Below are 21,944 nucleotides of genomic sequence, written 5' to 3' on the forward strand. Positions count from 1 at the left end.
TGCTGGCAGGCACGTCCACCTTCTCTGCTCAGCCCTTGCCACTGCCTGGTGCCTGGGACCCCCATGTGGGTGCTGGTTTTTAGGGAGAAAGGCTGGGCAGGACCCGTGGCTCAGCTGAGATTTGTGCTTGGTTTGGTGGGTGGGGTGAGAGTGTAAGTAATTCAGCCAATGCTGCTGCTGATCTTAGATAAGGAATAAACAATGGAGATGTTCCTTACTCTGCTGAAGTGGGGAGGGCGAGTGTGGGAGCAGAGGAGAGCTGCTGTCTCACCTCCTGTGCTGAGGGGTGTGTGACCACTCTAGTATAAAATAGAGGTGTTAGCCTAAAGACCAGCTTTGGCCCAAAACATGAAGCACTGACCTGGATTCTTAAAAGAGGGTTGAGTTTTGGGATGCTTGCCAATGAACGAACCCCATGGGCTCCTGCTTCATCTTGCACCCTGAACTTCAGGCAGCACTACTGCTGTGTTTGCATTGCAGTTTAACTTCAGAGAAGTGGGGAAAATAAATATTAAATGCTTGAATAGCTGAAGGGATTTTAAAGGCATCATCTGGGCACTCTGCCATGATAATTAAAAAAATTAGTGAATTTTTGCTATCTAGATATGATCTTTACCGTCTCAGTACAGGTTACACTATTACTTTTTGGGGAATCTTTTCCTTGGACCTTTCAGGGGCCTTTTCCTCCATGGCCATTTATGTTTCTGCTTGAAGCTCTTTTTATCCTGACAGGCTACATAACCTTTAGCGGTGAGAACAAGGAGCCTCAACTGACAGATCTGGTTTGGTGTGGGGTTTGTTGTGCCTCGGCTGTGCCAGTTTTTTGCTTCCCTGCTCACAGGTTCCCCTCTGCCTCCTCTTCTTTTTGCCTGTGCTATCTTTATTGTGTTCTGTGCCTCTTGTCCTTGGAATGTCAGGACTTCAGTAGATGCAAGGAGATTTGTACTGAGTCATTCCTTAATTCAATGCATGAAGCTACATTAATGCAATGTTAAATTTGAGGTTTTAAATATGCAAGTCCTGAAATCCAGAATTAAGATTCCCACAGCAACTGTAATGTTTCTCCCCCAGCCCCCCACCCCCCAGGGGTGCATGTTACAGAATTATCTTCTTTGAAGAGGTTGTGCAATATTGAGTGCTGTCAGGTTTGACAAATAGTAAAATAAAAGGGAGAATGCACCTTCCTCTGCAGCTGTGGTGTGGCATGGATACTGAACCCAGACATACAGGCTACCTGCATCATCACAGTCCCTGATTATAATGCTGTCTCTGGAATGAAGTGGTGGTGTAGCTTGGTTCAGTCTGACATTCCTGCTTGCTGAACTGTATTCCCTCGGGTGAAACTTGTTGCAGGATACTCTTAAATATTTGAGAGCCTTGTAGACTGCAGGATATTGTGGGCTGTGGAGAGCTGGAGAGTAGGAAACTTAAAATATCTGATATGATGACCTAATGCTTGGCGTTGTGAGCAGAGTGAAGGCAGCAGACTATCTGTGCCATTAAATATCAAGAAAGACTGTTTATCTTAACACTTTTGTTGTGTAGGATGCAGTTGTATGAAGTCTTTCTGAGGCAGAGATGGTATGATAGTCTCTCTGATGTTGCAAACCGTTTAGTGTATTGTCAGTGTTGCAACTCGAGGTGGGTATTTGCCTTATGTATTGGAGGCGGATATAGGAGTTCTGTTTTTGCAGGCAAGTGTTTTGTTTGTGTGGGACCATCTAACTCTAGTTTTGTCTCTTCTCACACTCATCCCCGTTTGTGTGCAGCTGTCTGGGCTCTTGAATTGCTCAAGAGAGCTCCTAGTCATCAGTTCTCTAAATGGGACATGGGTAATTTGGGCTATGAAATCAAGAAGGTCTTTGTGCTGAGGGCGATCAGGAATGACAACATGGGGGCAGGTGTTGTGCTGGTGACAGCCAGGAGCAGAGTGGTTTGAAGCTGGTAAAAGCATTCAACCCTTTACTGGATAAGAAAGACTGATTTTTTTCATTTATGAGCAGATGAATCTTTGTGTACTGTGAGTCATGAGATATAATCTAGAGTCATTTCATTCCAAGTATTTTCTAAAGAGCGTGATGTGTTCTGAGAGTTGCATGTATGAATGTTGCCTTGTTGGAGGTCTGTTGTTACAAGAAAGGTTGAAAGGAAGGGGCAGCAATCCTATGAAGCAATTTATCAATCATCTTTCTCCTGTGCTCAAAGACAGCTGAAACTATCAAAGGCAGGAGGGACCAAGGTAAGGGAGGTCCATGCTGTTGCTAGGCTTCTGGGAGGAAGGCACTGGATTCATCGCTCTGTTTATAGTGGGTATGGATAATTTCCTCGTTTCTCGCAGCCTCGTACAGAGTACATGCTGAGTGCTTGTCAGAGGGGTGGCTGCCTATTGCAATGAGAAATTATTTCTTTCTCTAGAGCCCTATGAAAGTGAAGATCTTACCTGGACTCACTAATTACCATACAGCAAGAATAGTGCTAGTAAGCTTGCCAAGCTCATTTTGAATTTTTTTTTGTTGGTTTTCTTCCTGACCTGTCTTTTGCTTGCCTTTTTGTCACTTAAAAGTCTCTCTTTGCATTCACTGGAATAATTTTTCCCTCTAGGCTCCGAGCTCATCAGCTTTACCACCAAGGGATTGGAAACCCAAGTCTGCTGCCAAACTTGAGTCTTAGCAACGAGCTCTTCCTCACGCCAGGTCTTTCTATTATTTGTTTGGTCTTTTTTCATGAGAGGTAGCTACTGCCAGTGAAAAGTATGGACATTACAGCATAGTTTTCAAAGCATGCATTGATAGCAGCAAAACAATGGCTGTCCAGGGAAAACTGCCTCCATGCTCTGTTCTGGTATGAAGCCTGGGGCAGCTCTTGCTGGGGAAGTCTAGCTGTTCCTCTAGGTTTTTGGCAGGAACCTGTTTGGTAGGCATGGCTAATGGATGCCAGCCATCACTCTAAGCTCTGACAAGAGGGAGAGGTGCTGCCTCTGTGTGAAAGGTATGCATGTGGCGTGGTCACTGCTGAGAGAGGTGGTGATGGGTTTTCCTCTGGGATACTGTGGCTGTGAGGATGTAGAAAGGTTTTCCTGAATGAATGTTAGAGGTCAGGTCTGGGTGAATTTCTGTGAGTATGTTAAAAGACATTTTGTGCTAATACAAACACTGCTTTTTGGATTCTTGCTCTGGAGCAGAAAAGCCCTGGAAAATCATAAAATGGAGCTCATGCGAAAATCCTCGAGCTAGTAGCCTGTAAGCTGATTCCCCAGCTTGCAAGTCCCTGTGGTGCCATGCTGTGGCATGCATACGGAGCAGCTTGAATCCAGAGGTAATATAGTTATGTTTGTCCAGCACTGCAGCTGAGATAATGAGTTCTGCTGCTCGATAAGGTTTATTAGCTTTGGTGCAGCACCTCATGAACATGGTTGTACTGCTTCCACACTCGAGCTGCTCTGTGCACAGCTGGGTTGGGGATGTCTGCATTGCGTTCCTCTGGAGCTTTGTGTGACAAAGCAACTTGCATCTATTTGCATCTAGGGTTTTATACAGGCTTTGAAGATTTGGGAAACAGGGAAAGAAGAGTGTATGAAAGATTATATAATGTGACTGCCTGTGTTATTGGAGAACTAGAGTTGATAATCCAGGTGATCTTTTCCAATTCTGTGTTCCTGCTAGCCTGTAATCGTGGAAGGTGCCAAGGTCACTACTGAGACAAGAAAGCCCAGTGCAGGTCAAAAGAGAAGCCATTTCAAATGAAGTTACTGGTTTCAGAAGATGAAGATTCAGGATCAGGATGCTCTCTTCTGTAGGCTACAGTGATTTTTATCTGGTTTTGTGTAAATCAGTTTTACAGCACATTGCCATCATGTTCAGGAATTCCCTTCTCTGATGAGTCTAAACAAAAGAATTAGGGGGATGTGGCCTTGCTCAGTTGGTGTATTTCTCCAGTGGCTCTTCTGCCTGACTGCTGTATTCCCACCTGTCCAAACAGTGGTGAGCACAGGGGACTCTGTTTGCTGTAAGCCTGTCCAAGTCTTGGAAGATGGACAGGGGCTGGATCCTGTTTAAGTTAGTTTTTCACAAAACAGCCTGTTTATCTTGGAAGGAAGAGAATAAACCGTAAGAGAATAAGGAGAGAGTAAACCTCAGCCTTCATGATTTCCAGCTGAAAGCTTGAGGAAGAGCACAGATAATAGCAATTTGAGATTGAACATCTGTGTTTCCTGCACTTCCCATGGTGCTTGTTTGCTAATCTTAATTCCATTAGTGACAGAACTTCACCTTTTTCACAGAATCACAGAATTCTTCGGCTTGGAAAGGACCTTTGGAGATCATCTAGTCCAATCCCCCTGCCAATGCAGAGTCATTTAAAGTAGGTGACACAGGAACATGTTCAGATGATTTTGAATGTCTCCAGAGAGGAAGACTCATAACCACCCTGGGCAGCCTGTTCCAATGTACTGCCACTCTTAATGTAAAGAAGTTCTTGTTCATCCTGAGGTGGAAGTTCTTGTGTTTTAGTTTATGGCTTTTGCTCCTCATTCTGTCGCTGGGCACCACCAAAAAGAGTCTGGCAACAACCTCTTGGCAGGCGCCTTTGAGATATTTAAATGCATTAATGGGATCCTCTCTCAGTTGTCTCTTCTCCAGACTAAACAGGCACAGCTCCTGCAGTCTCTCCTCATGTTGTGAGATGGTCCATACCCCTCATCATCTTCGTGGCATCTCTTGAACCCTCTGTGGTATCTCCTTGTCTTTCTTGAAATGTGGAGCCCAGAACTGGGCACAGCACTCCAGGTGTGACCTCGCTAGGGCCAAGTAGGAGGGGGAGGATCAGCTCCCTTGACCTGCTGGTCACAGTTTTTCTGATGCACCTCAGGTGATACCACTGGCCCTCCTGGCTCTGAGGGCACACTGCTGGTTCCTCGTAAAGTTGTGGATGTCATTCATCCACCAAGAGTCCCAGGTCTTTCCCTGCAGAACTGGTCTCTAGTAGGTCCTATACTGATACTTAGGGTTATTCCTCCCCAGGTGCAAGACCCTACACTTGCCCTTGTTGAAGCCCCACTGGTTTCTCTCCATCCAACTTTACAGCCTGTCAGAGCTGTCCTAACCCACAAGGTAATGGCAGTGGTGTAGGAAAGGTCTCTGAGTGGACCTGAGCTGGGGTGGCTTTTTTGCCACAGGTCAAAACAGTCACTAGGGTAGCAACTGTGTATGTGTGCATGCTTAACCAAAAGTATGATTGGACAGCTTATGCAATTAGCTGGAAAACATCCCTTCACAGTTCAGCGAGGGCTACTGGATAGAGCAGGAGCTTGAGTGATGTAGAGGGGTGAGAAAAAACATTCTCTGTATGGAGCTGTCTGTTTGGAGAAGGAACTGCAGTCTGTATCTGCAGCACCGCAGCTGTGGATGGTACCCCATGCCCAAGGCAATGTGATTCACCCTGCAGCCATGCACTGGAGAGGCAAGCTGTGCTTGTGGACCAGTGCAGATAGTTCCACGGTGGAAATGAAAACAGGCTTGCAGAAAATTAAGAAATCCATTGAGGATGTGCTTTGTGCCCTCCAGTGCTAAATTCTTTTGCTAAAAATGTTAAAGATTCCTCAAAGCTGTGAAGAAGCTTAAACGAGTAATTAAGTTTCCTTCTTCTGTCCCTTAAATTTAGGTTTCATTGTTCTCAGAGTCCTGTGTCTCATGACTAATATACTGCCTGCACAATGCGCTGGCTGATTTTTTACCAGATGGTTCTTGGGTCTGTAGCTGAATCCAGGGCGAAGGCAGTTAGTTTTTCTCCTGCCTCAAATGAGAGATGCTGTCCCCCACACAATGCTCTGATTGAATCTTGGACATAAGACAATAATGAAGTGAAAATATTTTGACCAGATGACAATTCTTTAAGATATTCTTAGGGATTATTATTCATGATATTTAAGGAGCTGGAATGAGATGATACTAAAAAACTCCTCTGTACACTTTTTTATAATTTATAAATCATCTAGTGTTGAAACAAAGTTTAAATGCAGAAAAATGCTGGAATTCAGATATGTATACGTGGCTACAAAATGGAAAATGTGCAGTGTGAGCTGCCTGTTGCTATTTTTTCACTTTTCATTTTTGTTGTAATGGCCTTTTTCATTCCTCCCTCAATCATGATGGTGATGTCTGCTTGCATCCATTACATACCTTTTGGATGGAGAAGACCTTGTGAGTGTAGGTAAAGCATCCCCCAGGGAAGGTGCAGCATAAGTGGGATACATATTTCCATGGGGACCATCTCAGTAGCACTGCAGAGCTGATTTGTTCTGGGGCCTGTTGGATCCACCAGTCGTTCCACCCATTTCCCCTCCTTCCTGATTTATTACACTGTGATTTTGGCTGCTGCTTGAGTGAGGAGGAGCAGTGAAACCAGCTGAAAAGGAGAAGCTCATTCAGCATAGGTGAGGCTACTGACTGTGACATCTTTTAAGAAATGGGCGGTATTGCCATTTTTAATTTTTAGTGTTGGGAAAATTTTCTTTTGTTTAAGAAATTTGGGTGGAATGTATACAGTAACAGTGTGTGTAACTGCTGTTTTTAAACACCTTTTGGACTGAGAAATGCTGTAGAGATACAAGATCCTTTAGTGCTTTTTCCTTGTTTAAGGAATGTTGCTCTTCAATGCAGCTGTTTAGCTGTTGTGAACAGGTGTGCAATAAACACCCCTTCCCTCTTCAACCAAGTGTGGTGGTGATGGATACCCTCTCATTTAAACATGAGTGGCTTTCTCTCCTACAAGAATTAAAAACTTTAAAAATAGCTTACATATCTAGAAAGAATATCTAGCCTTGTCGTGTTTCCCTCTTCCCCTCCCCCTTGCTACCAACTCAAATTACCAACAAGCTTTGGAAATTTCAGGGCAGGGGAACAGAGGTGCAGCTGGCCTGCATGTGTTGCACCAGCTGTAATGCAAATGATACATGCTGAAAGAGGCTTTTCTCACTTTTGTAATTCTTGGATATTGTTGTGCAACGGGGACATGCGACAATTTGTCTTAAATGTGTTTGCTGATATGTTCTGCAGAGTATACTGGGTCCTTTGTTCCTTGCCAGCAAGAGACAATATCAAAATCCAATTGCCCCTTGGCAGCATGTCTGATTGCAGCTGGGACTGTCCTCCTGCATTCCCCATCCATCAGGCCTGGGGTGATCCCATCACGCTTGATACCAGTTAATTTAGGGCTGGTCATAACACAGGATTTGGTAAATCCTCAGCTTTCTTGGCTTTTTGGATAATTTGTAATAAACCACAATTTTTTTGTTCTTTGTTTCTGAAAGTGTTATTACCTATTGCTCTTCTGCCTGAGAGGGCCAAAGGGCAGTGCTTGGCTGCCTGTGCCCTGGTTGTTTGTGGGTACCTGTCAACTTTTCTGCTGCTTATCTGAAGCGGTAGAAGTACAGGCGCTAGAGGTTCAGTTGTGTAAAAACAAAAGCTGATGTTGATTTAATCCCATTACACTGCGTTGATCTCTCAACCACTGGACTCTTAGTAGGATTCCAGCTTTAATCCTGTAAGGATCAATCTGGCCCATTGCTTTTCTGTCCTGATCCTAAATCCCCCTTTAATCTTGTTAATTATACCAGGCCTTTTTTGGTTTCATTTTTTTCCCTTGTGGACCAGCAAAACCGCACTAAATCTTTGTCTTGCTGTCTCTGACCTGGTGTTTTTACCCTTTGTTCACCCTGTTGAGGAGCAAGGTTCTCCTGAAGGCTGGTTTCATCATACATAGCCGTGCATTTGGTGGTCTGGTGTCTGCTGCTTCAGACTCCTGTGAAGTCATTTGGTTATGCTGTTGTGCTGAATCCCTCCTAGTTCTGTCAGGAGTTTTCTTTTTTTTTCATCTGTTGTTTGATACTGTGCTATCTGAAGGGGGTGGGGAATCATGGAACATGACAGCCACTTTGAAATTGCTTTCTTATGTTAAAGAAAAAGGATTTTTGGAACAGAATCCCATCATTGGAGAAGACAATGTCAGGGAATATGGAGCACTGCTTGAATGATGAGGCACATGCTCTGAGAAGACTGGAAGCTGTGTCAGGGCCTGGGTAGTCCTGTGGCCCACAGATGTATTCTGAAGGTCACAGAGGAATTCAGCTGCTTAAATCAACTGTGTGTTTGGTTGGCTTGAGGAGAGGAATAATGCACATTCAGACTGGAGGCTTTTTATCTTCACATTGCACTGTCTGCAGGCCTCCAAACCCAGTGCTGCCTTTTCTGTGTAATGCACAAGGCCAATTTCTCACTGTGACAATCTGCTCCTGGCACTCGCAATAGAAACTAGCAGTGCTTAATATGTTCATCTCTGTTATTTCCCATAGTGTAAAGAAGAAAACTAACCCAAAATTGTACCTACATTTGCTGTAACCCGATCAAGAGCTGACAGTTCATTTCTGGAACATGTCTGTGCTGGTATCTTGGCTGCTCTGCCAAATTTTATGCCTTTATCTTGCAGTGCTGCTCCTTTTCTCTCCCCTGTCCAGCACTGCCTCACCCAGCAGAAGCTTCCATGTTTCCAGCCTTTCAACCAAATTCTGATTTCCTACCCCCTTGCCAGAACACCATGGAGCTAATATCTCTCCTTGCCAGAATGCAGGCTGTAGATATGGTTCTGCCATAGAAGTAGCTAAAGTGGTTTCCTTTTAAGCCAGACAGAGGGGAAACCAGGTTTGGATCACAGAGGATGAGCTCTATGAATGTGTTTATTCCAATTAAAGTAGCCCTTGTGCTTAGTTTTTTGGAAAACACTTAAAGCCATGACAAAGAAGTAACAATTGCTTGTAAGGAAACACGGGCATTTTCCCAGCAGTTTTAGGGTTAAGGAAATTGTAGAGGGGTGACATAGTGACAGTGTTCCCTATTTTTGTGTGTTGCCAGTAGCGAGAAGAGGGAAACTTTGATTTCTAATCCGCTTTGGAGGAGGCTCCGTATCAGGGCTGCACAGAAACATCCAGTCAAGCAGCTCCTTTATCATAAAGGGGATTTTAATTAAAACTGTTCTTGCATCATGAGCGAAATGAGCGTCAGTGCCAGCCAGCCCTGTACTGGGCATTTATCTCCTTCAAACCACATTACCAGTAATTGCTGCATTAAATCAAAGTCGAGGAGATTACGGGTCTGCGCTGGGCCGGCGGCCGGTGCCCGCGCGGGAGCTCCGCGCTGCCGAGCCGCTGATACGGGAACCCCTCGGCCCCCCAGCTGGGGCTGAAGAGTCGGGGGGCTGCTGCATCCCAAGAAGCCCTTCTCAGTACAAGACAGGAATTTTTGTTATAACCTAGGAGGAGTGGTGGGCTGTATGCTTGGAACATTTTAAGATGCTGGTGTATTTCTGTTAGCTTCCTTTTAAAACAAACAAACCCAGTAACAAAACAAACCCTGTGGCATTGCCATCCCACTTCTGTCTCCTGTTTGGAGCCACTACAAATGTTTCCTTTTGTTCATCATCTGCTGCTTTTTCCAACCCTGAAACTTAAGAATGCATCACCTCTTGTCATGATAATATATCCCTTTTTTCTACCCACCTTGGCACAGCTCTGCTATGGAGCTGCTAGCTTGGTTCCTCTCTGCCCCAGTATGGGAGGGCTTCTCCCCTTCTTCACCTCTCCCCCAACTGAGGAATTGTATCTGCCTTGACCTGTGGTTCCTTTGCCAACTATGGCTCATTAGTTCGTTTAATTATTTTTCTAGGTTTTTAAGCATTCTCTTGTCTCTAGGTCTAGAGCAGCTGTTTCCCTTCTTCTTGTCCCTATGCTTAAACTGATCACTCTAAAAACATCTGATCATCCTAGCGTTGCTTTTGCTTCCACTCTCCAAACCTCTGTCAGGGCAAGGCTGAGATATGGCCATGCCCATATGAGGTCTCAGGCATGTGGACTGGCTGAGGTAATTAGATCTATGTGGGCAATCACTGAATTATCAAAATGTGACAGCTGGACTTTCGGTGGCTGTTATTACTTCTGTCCTATAATAGCAAAGAAGGTAAGCCAGGAAGAGAATGTGAATAAAATGTTGGGTTTTTTTTTTTCCTTTTGAAAAGTGACTGTCATTTTATTTTATTTTATTTTATTTTGTCTTGATGGTGGTTACATTTTCTCCTGTTCTATTGCTGACAGTCTTGGGGCAGTTGGGTGGCAGGGATGCTTTTTCTTCATTTAACCCAGAGGTGTTGTCAATCTGCCATCCTGAAATTTGCTTCCTACATTGTTTGCACATCTACTACATTCCTATGCTGCAAAATAGGGTCTCATTCTCAGCACTGTTCTGAGAACCTGTAATGTATGTGAAAGACAATGCTGCAGCTGGATCTGCCTGCTAAAACAGGTTGCACACTGTTGAGCTGTATTAGATTGTTAAGATTCCCACAAGTTTCTCTGAAGCTCTCTAGTTCAGAGCAGCTGCAGGAGTGTGCCTGCTGTGCCCCTTCAGAGCTTGAAGTTGCAGCTTTTGCTTCATTACAATGTGAGCTTGAGATGCAGCTTAAGTGCTGCCCTACTTTACCTCTGGCCTACGCATGAATCTCTAGCCTGAGATGAGTGGTTCTTTTAAATTCATGCTAAGAGACCTGTAAAGCCACAGAGGCTGAAGTTTGAGTGCTGCTGATATCCCAGCTGATAGTGCAGAGGAGTTGCAGTTAATTTTTGCCTTAGCAGTCCTGTTACCACAAATTCTGAGTAGTCCCACTGCAGAGTAACTGGAGAGTTGTGTAGAGATTTCTTGATAGTGAGAGAAAGCAGAGGTAAGGGTTTTCATGGGAGCCAGGAAACCATCTTTATGGCATCATGGTTTTGGGACAGAGAATGCAGATAGTGTGGCAGATTAGGGTGAATGATTTTTTTTTGTAGAAGTCACAGAAAGCTGATGAAAGAGCAGGTATCTTGATAGTGCAGATAGTGGAACCAGAAAAAGCCCTCAGTGGTTTGTTGTCCAGGGATTTCAGCTACTGTGGCTTGTTTTAGAACTCTCTGGGAGTTGAAACTAGCCTGCAGGAAAGGGATTTGGACTGAGCCATGTTGGCCTTTATTCTGTTCTTCTGACTCGGGGAGAAGGGTGGGTGGCAGTTGTCTTATGTACCCATGGCAGACCTCTGTGCCCATGTCCTGGGACTGTGTGAGAATAAAAAGATTCCCAGATTTTTTCTCTCTCCTGCTTTCTCAAAACTAGATAGGTTTCAAAAATCTCAGTTAAAATCTAGATGTTTGCTGCCCTTTACTACTTTTGTCCTAGTATGAGGCAGAAAGTGATGTGGAGACTGCCACTGAGCTAGCACAGTTTTAACATACCTCTTTCTCTTCTCCACCACAGCCTTATACTTTGCCACTGGAGAAGGGACACAGCAATAACTAGCACCTCTGCCTCCAGACAAGTAGTCCCTGGGGTCCCCCCCTCCTTTAAAGCATGACTTGCTGCTGTCACCATTCATTTAGCCTGTCTTGACTCTCTTCTTTCAGGGTAAACTGCATCATTTTTGTCAAACCTCAGCTTTACATGCTATTTCTGGATCCTTTCTGTGCACTCAGCAAATGCACCAAACTCTTAACTGCAGCACTTCTTGTGTTTTGCTCTTGAATCTCTTTAGAGATGTCTGACTTTGGAATTTTTAATTTTTTTTTTTTTAATGGGTATGTGGGAAAACCAGGATTCATCATCTAAAGCTGAGCGGGTGGGCAAGATTTTGAACTGAGGCCTGCAGAAAATTATGGACAGATGTAATTATATAATGAAATTATCTTTGTAGATTTATGCTGAAAGTGTCATATTTTGTATATTGCTGTGCTGGAACTGTTTCCAGATGACTTTCTGAGATTTATTTGGTGACCTGCTGTTGTGGCAGTGAAAGCAAGACCTTTAGCCTCCATGATGTTCTCCAATTCCTCAGTTCCTGCCAGTAATACAGTCTCAAACCCAGCTATCACACATAGACACTGCTGCCTGATTATTTATCTCTTACTTTCTTTCAATTAAGAATTTTGTTTAGTATTTTTGATGTGTTTTGCCTCTTGCTTACGTAGTTACAGGGTGTGGGCAGGTGCTCTGCTATTCTGATAGCACCAAGCTGGGCAGGGTGTGCTTTTGCTCCTGTGTCAGAACAGTAGAATGCTGTCCCAGAAAACCTTTCCCCCAAATTCTGCTTTTGTTTGTGTAGCTAGGAAGCCATACCACTCTAAAGTAGGGATAAATTTAAGTTCATAATAGCATAATTTATTGTGTGGCCACTCGTGAACTTGGAACAAGTACCTTATTCTATTTTAGTTTGTCATGTGGAGGCAATTTGATAAGCTGGGAGTCGAGGTGAGGAGGAAAGTCCATACCAAAACCATCTCTGTTAGGATGCAAGTGCTCTAGATGAGTAAGACACACAGCCACGTTCTGAAATGTTCTGCAATAGTTGATCACGTTCTCCCTTCACCCCAGGCGAAGGTGGGGTGGAGCATGTTGGCTCAAACCCTTGTTGAAAATGGTTTATGCCATGAGCCATTTGCTGGGATAGACTGGGAGTGCAATGTGGCATTTCCAGCAGCCCCACGTGGCCGTATGCTGGTGGGTCTAAGGTAATGGCAGAACTGTGCTTACACTAAAGGAATCATCAGTGTGGTCCAGCCCATTTGTGATTCATTGAATTAAAAATACTTGGTGAGAGTATGTCTGATACTACCATCTGGTGACTTTTAATAATATTTTTTCTTAGGAAGGTGGTTCTTTAATTAAGGAATTAACCTTATTTTTTGTAGGCTTAGCACAGATCTGAAGAAATGCTCAGACTTAAGCTGCTCTATTTCTAGAAAAGTCAAATCTTTTTTTTTTTTTTGGATCTCCCTGTTGTCCCCTTAAGGATCAGCTAATTGAACTGCTGCCACTTGTTAAGTGAAAAACCAAGTGGGACAGTGAGAGACAGAATGGGCAAAGCTTTTTCTCTGATTGAGGTTCTGGAACAGCCTCTGAAGTGAAGGAAAACTGCCTCCCCTCTATTCTTTTTGCTTCCTCTTTGTCCACTGCTCCCAAAGGAATATACAAAGGCAGTGTGCCTGTCATGTAATGTCTAAACTACCAAGAGAAAACTCCCTGTCGTCTTTGATGTTGAAATCCTGCATCTGGACACCTTTTTGTTTCTCATGTAATGTGTAAAAAAGTATTTTGATGGACATGTGGCATTACCAAGATCAGTACTTATATAAGTGGTCCCAAAAGAAAGCTGTGATACGATCACCTTCATTATCAAGTGTCTTAACCCAGAAGTGTACTTATTGCATCTTGAAGCACTGCCAAGTATTTAGAGTTCTCCTTGAAGGAAGGCCCAGACCCAAGACACAAATAATTTCTTTCTGGAAAATCTGTGTATACTTTCTTTCCCCCTTTTGTACCAAGCCTTTGGTAGTAACTAAGGCGATGGAGCCTGTCTGGTTTTAGCACCTTCTGTTGGACTTGCTGCATGTTATGTTCAGGTGTTCTGGAGTTGTCTCAAGATTCTGTAATTAAAACTTGTTCTGTAATGTATGTAAAGCAATGGATTGGGGCAGAAAGGAAAGCTGAAGTTGTGTCTTCTATATGCTGCTGGTGTATCAAGGCTACTGGCAGGTTTACTTTGCAACTTAATCACTAATAGATTCTTGTGAGTTATTGTTCTGTTAAAGCTGCCTTGCTGGGAGCCAGTTCGTTAGTGTTGTGAATAAAACCTCAGTTCTGGGAACACAGTCTTTGACAGGGGATTTTTCAAACTTCAGATGAGTGTTCATCACTGCCACTTTCCCTTTGCAGTAATTTCAGAGGTAGACTTTGGGCAATCTGCATTTTGCTTGAATTAACTTGAGTCCTTGTCTGGCAGCTGACGTTGTCTGGGCAGGATCTGTACTTCCAATATAAGGAAGAGTCTGCCTACAAAAATCTTTACTTTAGGATTGAGAGTGTTTGTCTGTCTTTCTTGAGAGCCATGACAGTATAGGTTGGCTATTGGAAGAGCTTGGTTTCTGGTTGAGGAAGACCCAGGCTTGTGATTTCGTGAGTCCACTTTGGTATATAGATTTCTGGAGTTTGCTAACGTTACCATTCTACTGGATGGCTGTAAGAAAGCTAAACAAAACAAAACTAAAAATGCCAATTTCACAGCAGACAGGGGTCTTGCAACCTGCTCCTTTAGCAGACTGACTTTGTGTTATTGTTCCACCTCTTTTTTCCATGTCCTTCCCTAAAGCAGAGTTTGTTGAGGCTTTGAAAATAACAGGTAGTTAAGAGGTAACGACTTCTAATTCTGACCTGTTCTCCTCTTATGTTGTGTATTTGTAATTGTTTTTTAAAACTGTTCTAGTTTTCCAGTCTAGACAAACCATTAATATTTAACAGCTCTGTGTAGATGATGCACTAAAGACCTAAGGGCAGTAACAGGATGCAGGTATCTTATGTCCACACTTTAGAGTGTGTGTGGTGCCTGCTGTTAAACCTCTTTAGATGGGTTTCAGGACTACAGAGCTTGGTTGGAATGTGTTTAGCATGGTAGTGGTCCATGAAAACAGACTCTGTCACTCTTAAGTAAATTGCCTTGCAAATGTAGATTGTGTTGCGAAAAAAGATTGAATAGGGAGATCTCCAGCACTTGGAGAAGAAAAGACATGACCAGAAGCTATTTCAGAGCTCCAGTTTTATTAAGTACTATCTTTGGAATTTCTGTCTCTCCTTTTTTTATTTTATTTTATTTTAAATTGTGTATTTTCTCTATGATAAACGGATGTATAATGACTGAAGTTTCACTGTCTGCCTGAGGTATTTCCTTGTATGATGGGGCAATCTTTGCTGCTTTACATTTTTGCTGCTTTCTTTAGCTTTGGGTTCCTTGGGCCTTTTGCCAGGGGGGCTTCTACTTTCCTTGGATTCAAAGTGTATTTTTGGTAATTTCATTTGTGCTAATGTGTTTTTGGACTATTAATCCTAATGAACACTAAGATTCAGTAGCACTAACTAATTAGACAGAGTTTCAGGCAAGTAATGGCTCCTATGGCTTTACCAACCCATTCAAATTCTTTCCTGTGATGTCCTTATTATGCTAATCCAACACACTCTGGTTTGCTGCTACTCCACATCCCCCAGAACTGCTGGTTTCATTTCTGCTTTAATGCTGCTAGTTCCTGATCCGCGACATTTGCCTGCTTAACATGTTTCTCTTGCAGAGAAGGCACTGGCAGGGTGCTGAGTTATTCATTCACCTGCATAGCTGATCCACCATCAAATCTTCTTGCTCTGGAGATCAGGACTTCTATGTAAAACTGGCAGGTTTCTGAAACGTGAGAAAAATCCAGTTTCTGCAGTCATCCACGTGTTGTCATCTTCGCTTCTGTGCCATTTTGGAATATTGAGCTTTCTTGTGCGTGCTCTGCTTACATTTATGTCCTCTCCACTTGAATCTCTAATGATTTCAGGGTCAAAATAACACCTAGACCATACATAAGTTTTCTAGTTGTTGGTGATATTAAATCTGTGAAGAAAAAGGAAAATCACACAGCTCTTTGAAAAGCATTATATGCATTCCAGCAAACAAGCAATAAATGTAGCCCTAGAGAGAGGAACGGGGATTTTCCAGTATAAATTCTTACCTGGAGTGAGCAAAAGCCACCTTTGTGCCCAGGGTATGGGACCTGCCTTGGTGCAAAATGAGAATCTCTTGGAGCTCTGTAATGTAATCTTGGTGCTGTTTGTCTAACACTAGTATGAACTGGCTGAGCTGCTTGATCTATTTAGCTGCTATGGAAATCAGTACATACCCAGCCAGAAAATGCATCCTTGCTTGCTGGCATGTTTCCTACATTTACATCAGTCTTTAAAAAGCAGAGACATATTGTAAGCTGCTCATCAGATCCCTGATGACCCAGTTTAGCAGATGTAGTGATTGGCTAATTGTTAAAGATGCCATTTTTGGTGGGTGAGAGGAAGAGCATCAGCCAGGCTTCTAGCGATGAAGAGTTAGATTCAGCGGAGGTAAGAGCTCTTTAGTGGGAGTAACTAGATAAGGCTTGGATTAATTTGTCTGGAGAACAGAAAATTATGCAAAAGATCTATAAATATAGTTCATAAAATGAAACTGTTGGTGTAATTTCTTAGTAAAGATCAATGTAGGGTAATGGCTATATATCATAGAAATATCTCAGATTCCATGCTGTATTGCTGTGTCCCCACAGTACGTCAATTTTTAGCAATTTAAAGAAAATATATGTGGTAAATGTCTGGGACTGCCATGGCTTCACTTCAAGCATCATGAGACTATGGCTATATTATGTTCTTATAGATGTACTTATAATTGTGACTTAGCATGCTTGCTATAAACAGTCTAAACAAAGCAGGCAAAGCAAACCCCAGGACTGTGGTCTTGGCATTTCCCAAAAATGTTCCTCTGTCTCCAGACATCAAAGAGAGCAGTGCATGTGAAGTGAAGTACTGAGTTTTGAGAACACAGAGAAAAACTTGCATGGTCTCCATGCCTTGCTTAGTACACAGAAAGGGGAAAATTAGGTAAATGCTGCTACAGTAGCATGTAAAACAGTATCTCTAGAAAGAGTGATGGGTAGGTAAGAGCTGGAAAAAACAAAATTAAATGTTATTAAAAGAGTAATAAGGTTCAGCAGTAACTGGATGGGTGGTAGTTGAGAGAGTTGGGAGCTGTATGATCAATAAATGCACAAACATGAGAGTGGTTCCTTTTTTCAGACTCCTGGCATTCGAAATAACAAATAGAGGAACCAGAGCTACTGGTGCAGAACATGAAACTGGATATTATAGGGATAATATCAATCTGCAAGAATAGTAATCATGGCTTTAACATGCATTCAAGATTATGTGGGTTCAGATAGGGTAGATGTAAAACGTGATATGCTGTATTGTATGCAGTAGACTGTAAAGGAGAAAGTAGAATAATACTGATAATGTAGAATTTGTTTCTGGTCAAATTGATGTGGGGAAGAATGATAAGAGAGATCCCAGGGGAAGTACTGTGAGTCTGTTGTAATCCCTCATAGGATTGGATTCCGATAGAAACTTGAGGCTCGAAAATTATACTATTCCCAGTACCATTAGAGAGATAAATATTAGTATGAGAAACTTTAATTTCTCAGATACAGTTTGGAGAGCAAATGCTGCTGCTAATAATCAGATCAAAAGATTTTGTCATTATAACATCATCACCTGTTGTTGACACAGTGAGTAGATTATTGGTGCTATGATTGTTACAGGAAAACAAGTTGTTTAGGAGCCTCCAGCTCCCCACCTTTGGATAGGATGATCATGATATAAGCTTTGATACATGAAGCAATATATTTAATGAAGTCAGTGCAGCCCTGAATGTAGAATGGTGTGGTTTAGGGTTGGTGAGCTTTTTTTGATTGGTTGGGATTTTTTTTTTTAATTTGTTTTTTAGAGGCACTTTGGATGCAAATCAGTGATGGTATATGTAAAGGGCAAAATCCTCTAAGAAGAAACTTTAGCCTAACCTTATAAAGGCTGTTAGGTGAAAAAGGAAGCAAATTTACAGAAGAGAATTTATCATCAGAGATTGCTGTGCCTTTAAAATCAGTAGGGATGAAATAAGAACTGCCAAAATCAGGCTGAATTAAACCTTAAAAATGTTGCTAAGGAAATGGGTGACAGTTTCTCAAAATACAATTAGAGAGAAGGGAGGAGGTGGGGCCACTTAGTGTTGAGGCTAGGGTAGTTAATGAGGATGCTCTTGTGGTCACAGAATTGAGCATGTCTTTGTTTTAAGTAGAGTTGGTCTTGGGAGCAAGGACAATATTGGTAATGTAGAAGCAATCACACTGTACGTTTAAAAGATGCTAGTTAGTGCAGGTAGGCTGGGCTGGGAAGCAGGGGGAAGAGGGATGCCTGTTCCTGAGAGTGAAAGAACTGGTTCATGCAGTTGCAGATCTGATAGAAGTTTTAATCTATCAAATAGGAGAGCTATCACATGTTTAGAGAACAGGAAGTGAAATAGACCTATTGCTGGTGGGGAATGATCTGAGTAAATACAGACCTAACCTCAGCAGCATGCTAACACACAAATATTAATTAAGGGCTTGGATACAAATAAAAAATGCAGTAAAAGGCAACACAGACCCATTTAAACTGGACTGTGCCTTATCAGCCTGTCTGTTTTTAAGATAACCAATTTTCTTACCTTGATGATGTGTGTTTTACATAATGGAATGACGTCTCTTACTATAGACAGGTTCTACAGCATCTGAGGTAGTGCTACAGAGGAAAGTACTAATGAGACTAGAGAAGATGCAGTTTAGTGCTGGAATTGTGAAACAGAGCTGATGTTGTGCTGGGTGATGTCTTTAAAAATAAAGATGAGCACAAGCTAGATCAGATGCAAGAACATGCATCTAGAGGTTGGGGGATAGCCAGCCTGTCATGTGACACAAGACTGGAACAGCTGCTTGTTTGGATGGTTAGAGAGGGAGTACATGAGGAAGGTTAATTGTAAGGGAAAGAGAAAATATGGCTATGCCATAGGACAGTGCTGGCACAAGAACAAAGGAAAGACAAAAATTGCTCAGGAATAGCATTAAGCTGGAGAACATGAGTCCCAGATATTCTAGAGCAGCCTTTTGACTGGGGCAGTGTAGTTGTAAAATCCAGCTCTAAGATACAGTGTGATACATTTTATGAAAAGTTAAGATGATGTTGTATGATAGCAGTTGATCTGATTCTGTGTGTCTGGAGATCTTTTCCAGTCTTCATATTTCTGTAAATCTAAAATTATTTTATGTATGTAAGCATCTGCAGGAACAAACCTATGATTTCATGACAGTTACCTAACTTGTGTTTCTGGAAATGAATGGGCATAGTAAATTGCACGGTAATGTAGTTGAACCATTATCTCAAAACAGAATTATGGAGTGCAGTGCCATCTTATACTTGACTAATATTTGTTGCAAGTCAATGTGCAGTAGTAAGCCAGCCCTTGGGGCAGTCTTGCAGAAAATTCAGTGGTTTATTACTGGTCAGTAAAGTCCTAATGTGTCCATCTTGGCACATACAAGTTTAAAACTAGCTTTTGTCATTTGATTACCTGAAGGACACAGGAAGTGTGATGCTTTGTTACCTAAGTATCAACCAAATATCTTAATGCTGGTTAAGTCACAGTATTTAAGTTTCATCAAAAACTTTAAAGCAAGGCAGTTTTATTTGAACTGTAGTTAAAACAGCAGAGGAGCTTAGGTGATGCTTCCCTTCCTTGTTTTGTTTTGTCCATTTGATGGGTATTTATAGATAGGAAGATATCTGCACTAGGATTTGGAAATGTTTTATTCCCCTGAGGCCAGGTTGGAAATGACAAGAATTGGATTGTGAAATAAATGTAAGGTTTTTAACTTAGTTAGGGATTTGGTTTTAAAACCTGGGGCAGTAATATGAAGTACCAAAACAGGCTGTGGAAAAGACTTTGGGTTTATATAAATTAATGCCTTTTCATAAAAAGGTTTTATTGGAGATACTAAATTGCTTGAGTGCATAGTAATGAGCTATGCAAAAGAATGAAGGGCAGGCACCTTTCGAACATGTAGTTACAGAAAAGAGAAGGAAATAAAAAAAGTATTAGTCGTTCAGAGGAAACCAGATTCTATCTGTGCCCCCAGGCAGGGCATGCAGGGAGTGCTGAGAGGTAGCCAAAAAGCCCTGTGGTGAGGAGGTGGGAGCATAATGGTAAGGAGGGAGGAGCATAATGGTAAGCTCCAGAAAGCTGTTTTGGGTCTATTTGGAGTGAAATAAGTTTGACAAAGGTGGAATGAGATGGAAGTTCATTGTGGGAGCCTCATCCATTTTCCCCAGTGAAGAGATCTAGAAGTATAGCTGCTTTCCCATTTATGGACAACTAATTTCTTTGTCTGTGCAAATCTTCATACAGAAACAACGGCTATAGAAACTTGCATTCATTTATTTATTTTAGATAGTCATTTAGAAAATGTCATGCTTTATACTCCCCAAATTGGTCATGCTCCTTTTGCAAGGAAGGAACAGCCCTGTGGCCCTAGGAAAGATGATGAGAGTGGGCGACAGCTGCTGTAACCACTCACCCAGCTCGTAGCTGTTCTTTTCCAAGGCTCTCAGAAAGAAAGGGCAGTGGGAGCAGAGGATGAGCCAAGGGCTGTGCCGCTGGGCTGAGTGGGTCAGAGGGCTGTGAATTAGGCACCCCTTACCTGAATGACAAAGGTTTGCTCATGCAAATTGTACTAGATAACGATCCACATATTTAACCTCTTGAAGAAAAGTAAATCTTAAGTTTAACGCTTTCTGAGGGGGAGGAAATTATGAGTGATGATAGAAGAGGGCAGCTGCCCTAGAGCTAGGCTGAGGGAGCTGTTTAGTGGTGCACAGCAGCACTACAGAAAAGTTAAAGATTAGAAATGCAAAATCCCCCTGACTTTATGCATTTAAAATGGTGTGTGGGGGAAATTTGGCTAGCCCTTCTTGGGTTTGATCACTGTAGCATGTTTATTTTTGAAACCCCGGAGGGAGGGGTTTTATCCCTGCTATCCTTTGGAGGAAGGTGGCAATCTTTTGTGGGCATGAGCTGTTAACTCTTTGAGAACCCAGGTTTGGTCCAGTGACAGCCGGGTGTCGTTTTTTGTCGTGAAGAGTGAAACCTCATGCAATTTGTTGTGGGAGGTCAGGCCCCCTTGGTGCACCCCCTGCCCATGGTGTATCTCTTAAGAATCAGCAGCGGGCTCTCGGATGTCTGATAACGTGGCCCCATGTGAGGCTGCTGGTCGAGTGGCTCCCCATCTGTCCCTGTCGGTCAGGGAGCAGATTCCTCCCTGGGAATGAGAGGATGGGCTTCCTAAAATGGGCACAACAACTGGCCCTGCCCAGCGCTGCCCCCTTCTCCCTGCTGCTCAGTGTCCCGTGTGACAGAGTTAATCCCCCTCGCCACCCGCAGTTTGACTGGAACAGCTGAGGGGACAACCCAGCGGCCAGGGCTGGGGCAGTGGGGCCATTCCAGGGCCCAGCTCCCCCCGCCAGCCCCGCTTCCAGCAGCTGTCCCTGCTTGCTGGGGAGGGAGGGAGGGAGAAGTGTTAAACGATACGGGCACACACTCCCTTGTGAAAGAGATCCCTTCAGTTTGAGATATCAGTGTGGCTTCTCCCCTCTCCCTCCCTCCTTCCCTGACACCAAAGGGTTTTACTATGCTAATCCCAGCACCTGTCCCTGCAGAGGACAGCAAGAAGGGTATGGTGGTGGGGGAGGAACAGTCCCATATGTTTTTTCCCTGTCCTGGATTGGGAGTGTTCCCTCTGACGCACCTAGAGCCCAGAACATATGCTCTTTTCAGATCCTAAATGCTGTTTGCTTCCTCCCTTCCCTGGCAGCCGTGGCTGCGAAGATCCTGTGTCCCCCTCTTCCTGGCAGTTGCTCTGTTTGCTGCCCGGGAATCGCAGGACACTCCTCAGTGGAGGCTTGCAGGGCTGTTTTCAGTAGAGGATTTCTAATTTTAGGAGCCTCTGCTGCCTATGGTTGAGCGCTGCCTTGCTGGATCCCAGAAGAGAGGGGCTGAGCTGTGCCGAGCCAGGCAGCGCCTTTTTATTTTCAGCTGAGCTAGTGTCAACCTGAGTGGCCCCAGAGGCCCGAGCCAAGCACTGCGCAGGGCTGCCAGAGTCCTTCCCACAAGGCTGAAAGACGGAGACTCGGATTTGAAGCTTCCAGTCCTGTGTCCATTTGGCCTTTAGCTGGAGGATCTTTGGCTATGTATGGTGTGTATTGTATGGATTACCAATACCCAGTCGTCCAGGTAAGCAAAAGGACAGTGGTGACTTTAAAGAGTTTTGCTCTCTATGTTGTTTGGACAAAACTGGAGCTTACATGGTTATATAGAAGGTTAGCTGGTTATATAGAAGGACACTGCCCCAGGCCTCTGCCCTCAGAGACTCTGCAGAGGGCTTTGAA

The 21,944-nt window shown here is 43.3% G+C and overlaps 2 protein-coding genes across 27 annotated transcripts in view; one reads left to right on the forward strand and one right to left on the reverse strand.

Annotated features, from left to right (window-relative positions):
* The window catches only part of RBFOX2 (RNA binding fox-1 homolog 2), a 169,123-nt gene that overhangs the window by 56,908 nt on the left and 90,271 nt on the right, over nt 1-21,944 (forward strand). Inside the window, exon 1 of one of the 26 annotated variants that reach the window (XM_079305282.1) lies at nt 21,229-21,789. The exons of the other annotated variants lie outside the window; for them this stretch is intronic. Coding sequence (XP_079161408.1) covers nt 21,745-21,789 — 45 coding nt within the window. The 5' untranslated portion in view covers nt 21,229-21,744. Of the gene's footprint in view, nt 1-21,228; nt 21,790-21,944 lie in introns of those variants that run through there. 26 annotated transcript variants of the gene reach the window in all.
* The window catches only part of MCM5 (minichromosome maintenance complex component 5), a 239,306-nt gene that overhangs the window by 6,148 nt on the left and 211,214 nt on the right, over nt 1-21,944 (reverse strand). The gene's annotated exons all lie outside the window — the stretch shown is intronic.

Source organism: Erithacus rubecula (assembly GCF_903797595.1).
Source record: "Erithacus rubecula genome assembly, chromosome: 4".
NCBI classification, from domain to species: Eukaryota; Metazoa; Chordata; class Aves; order Passeriformes; family Muscicapidae; genus Erithacus; species Erithacus rubecula.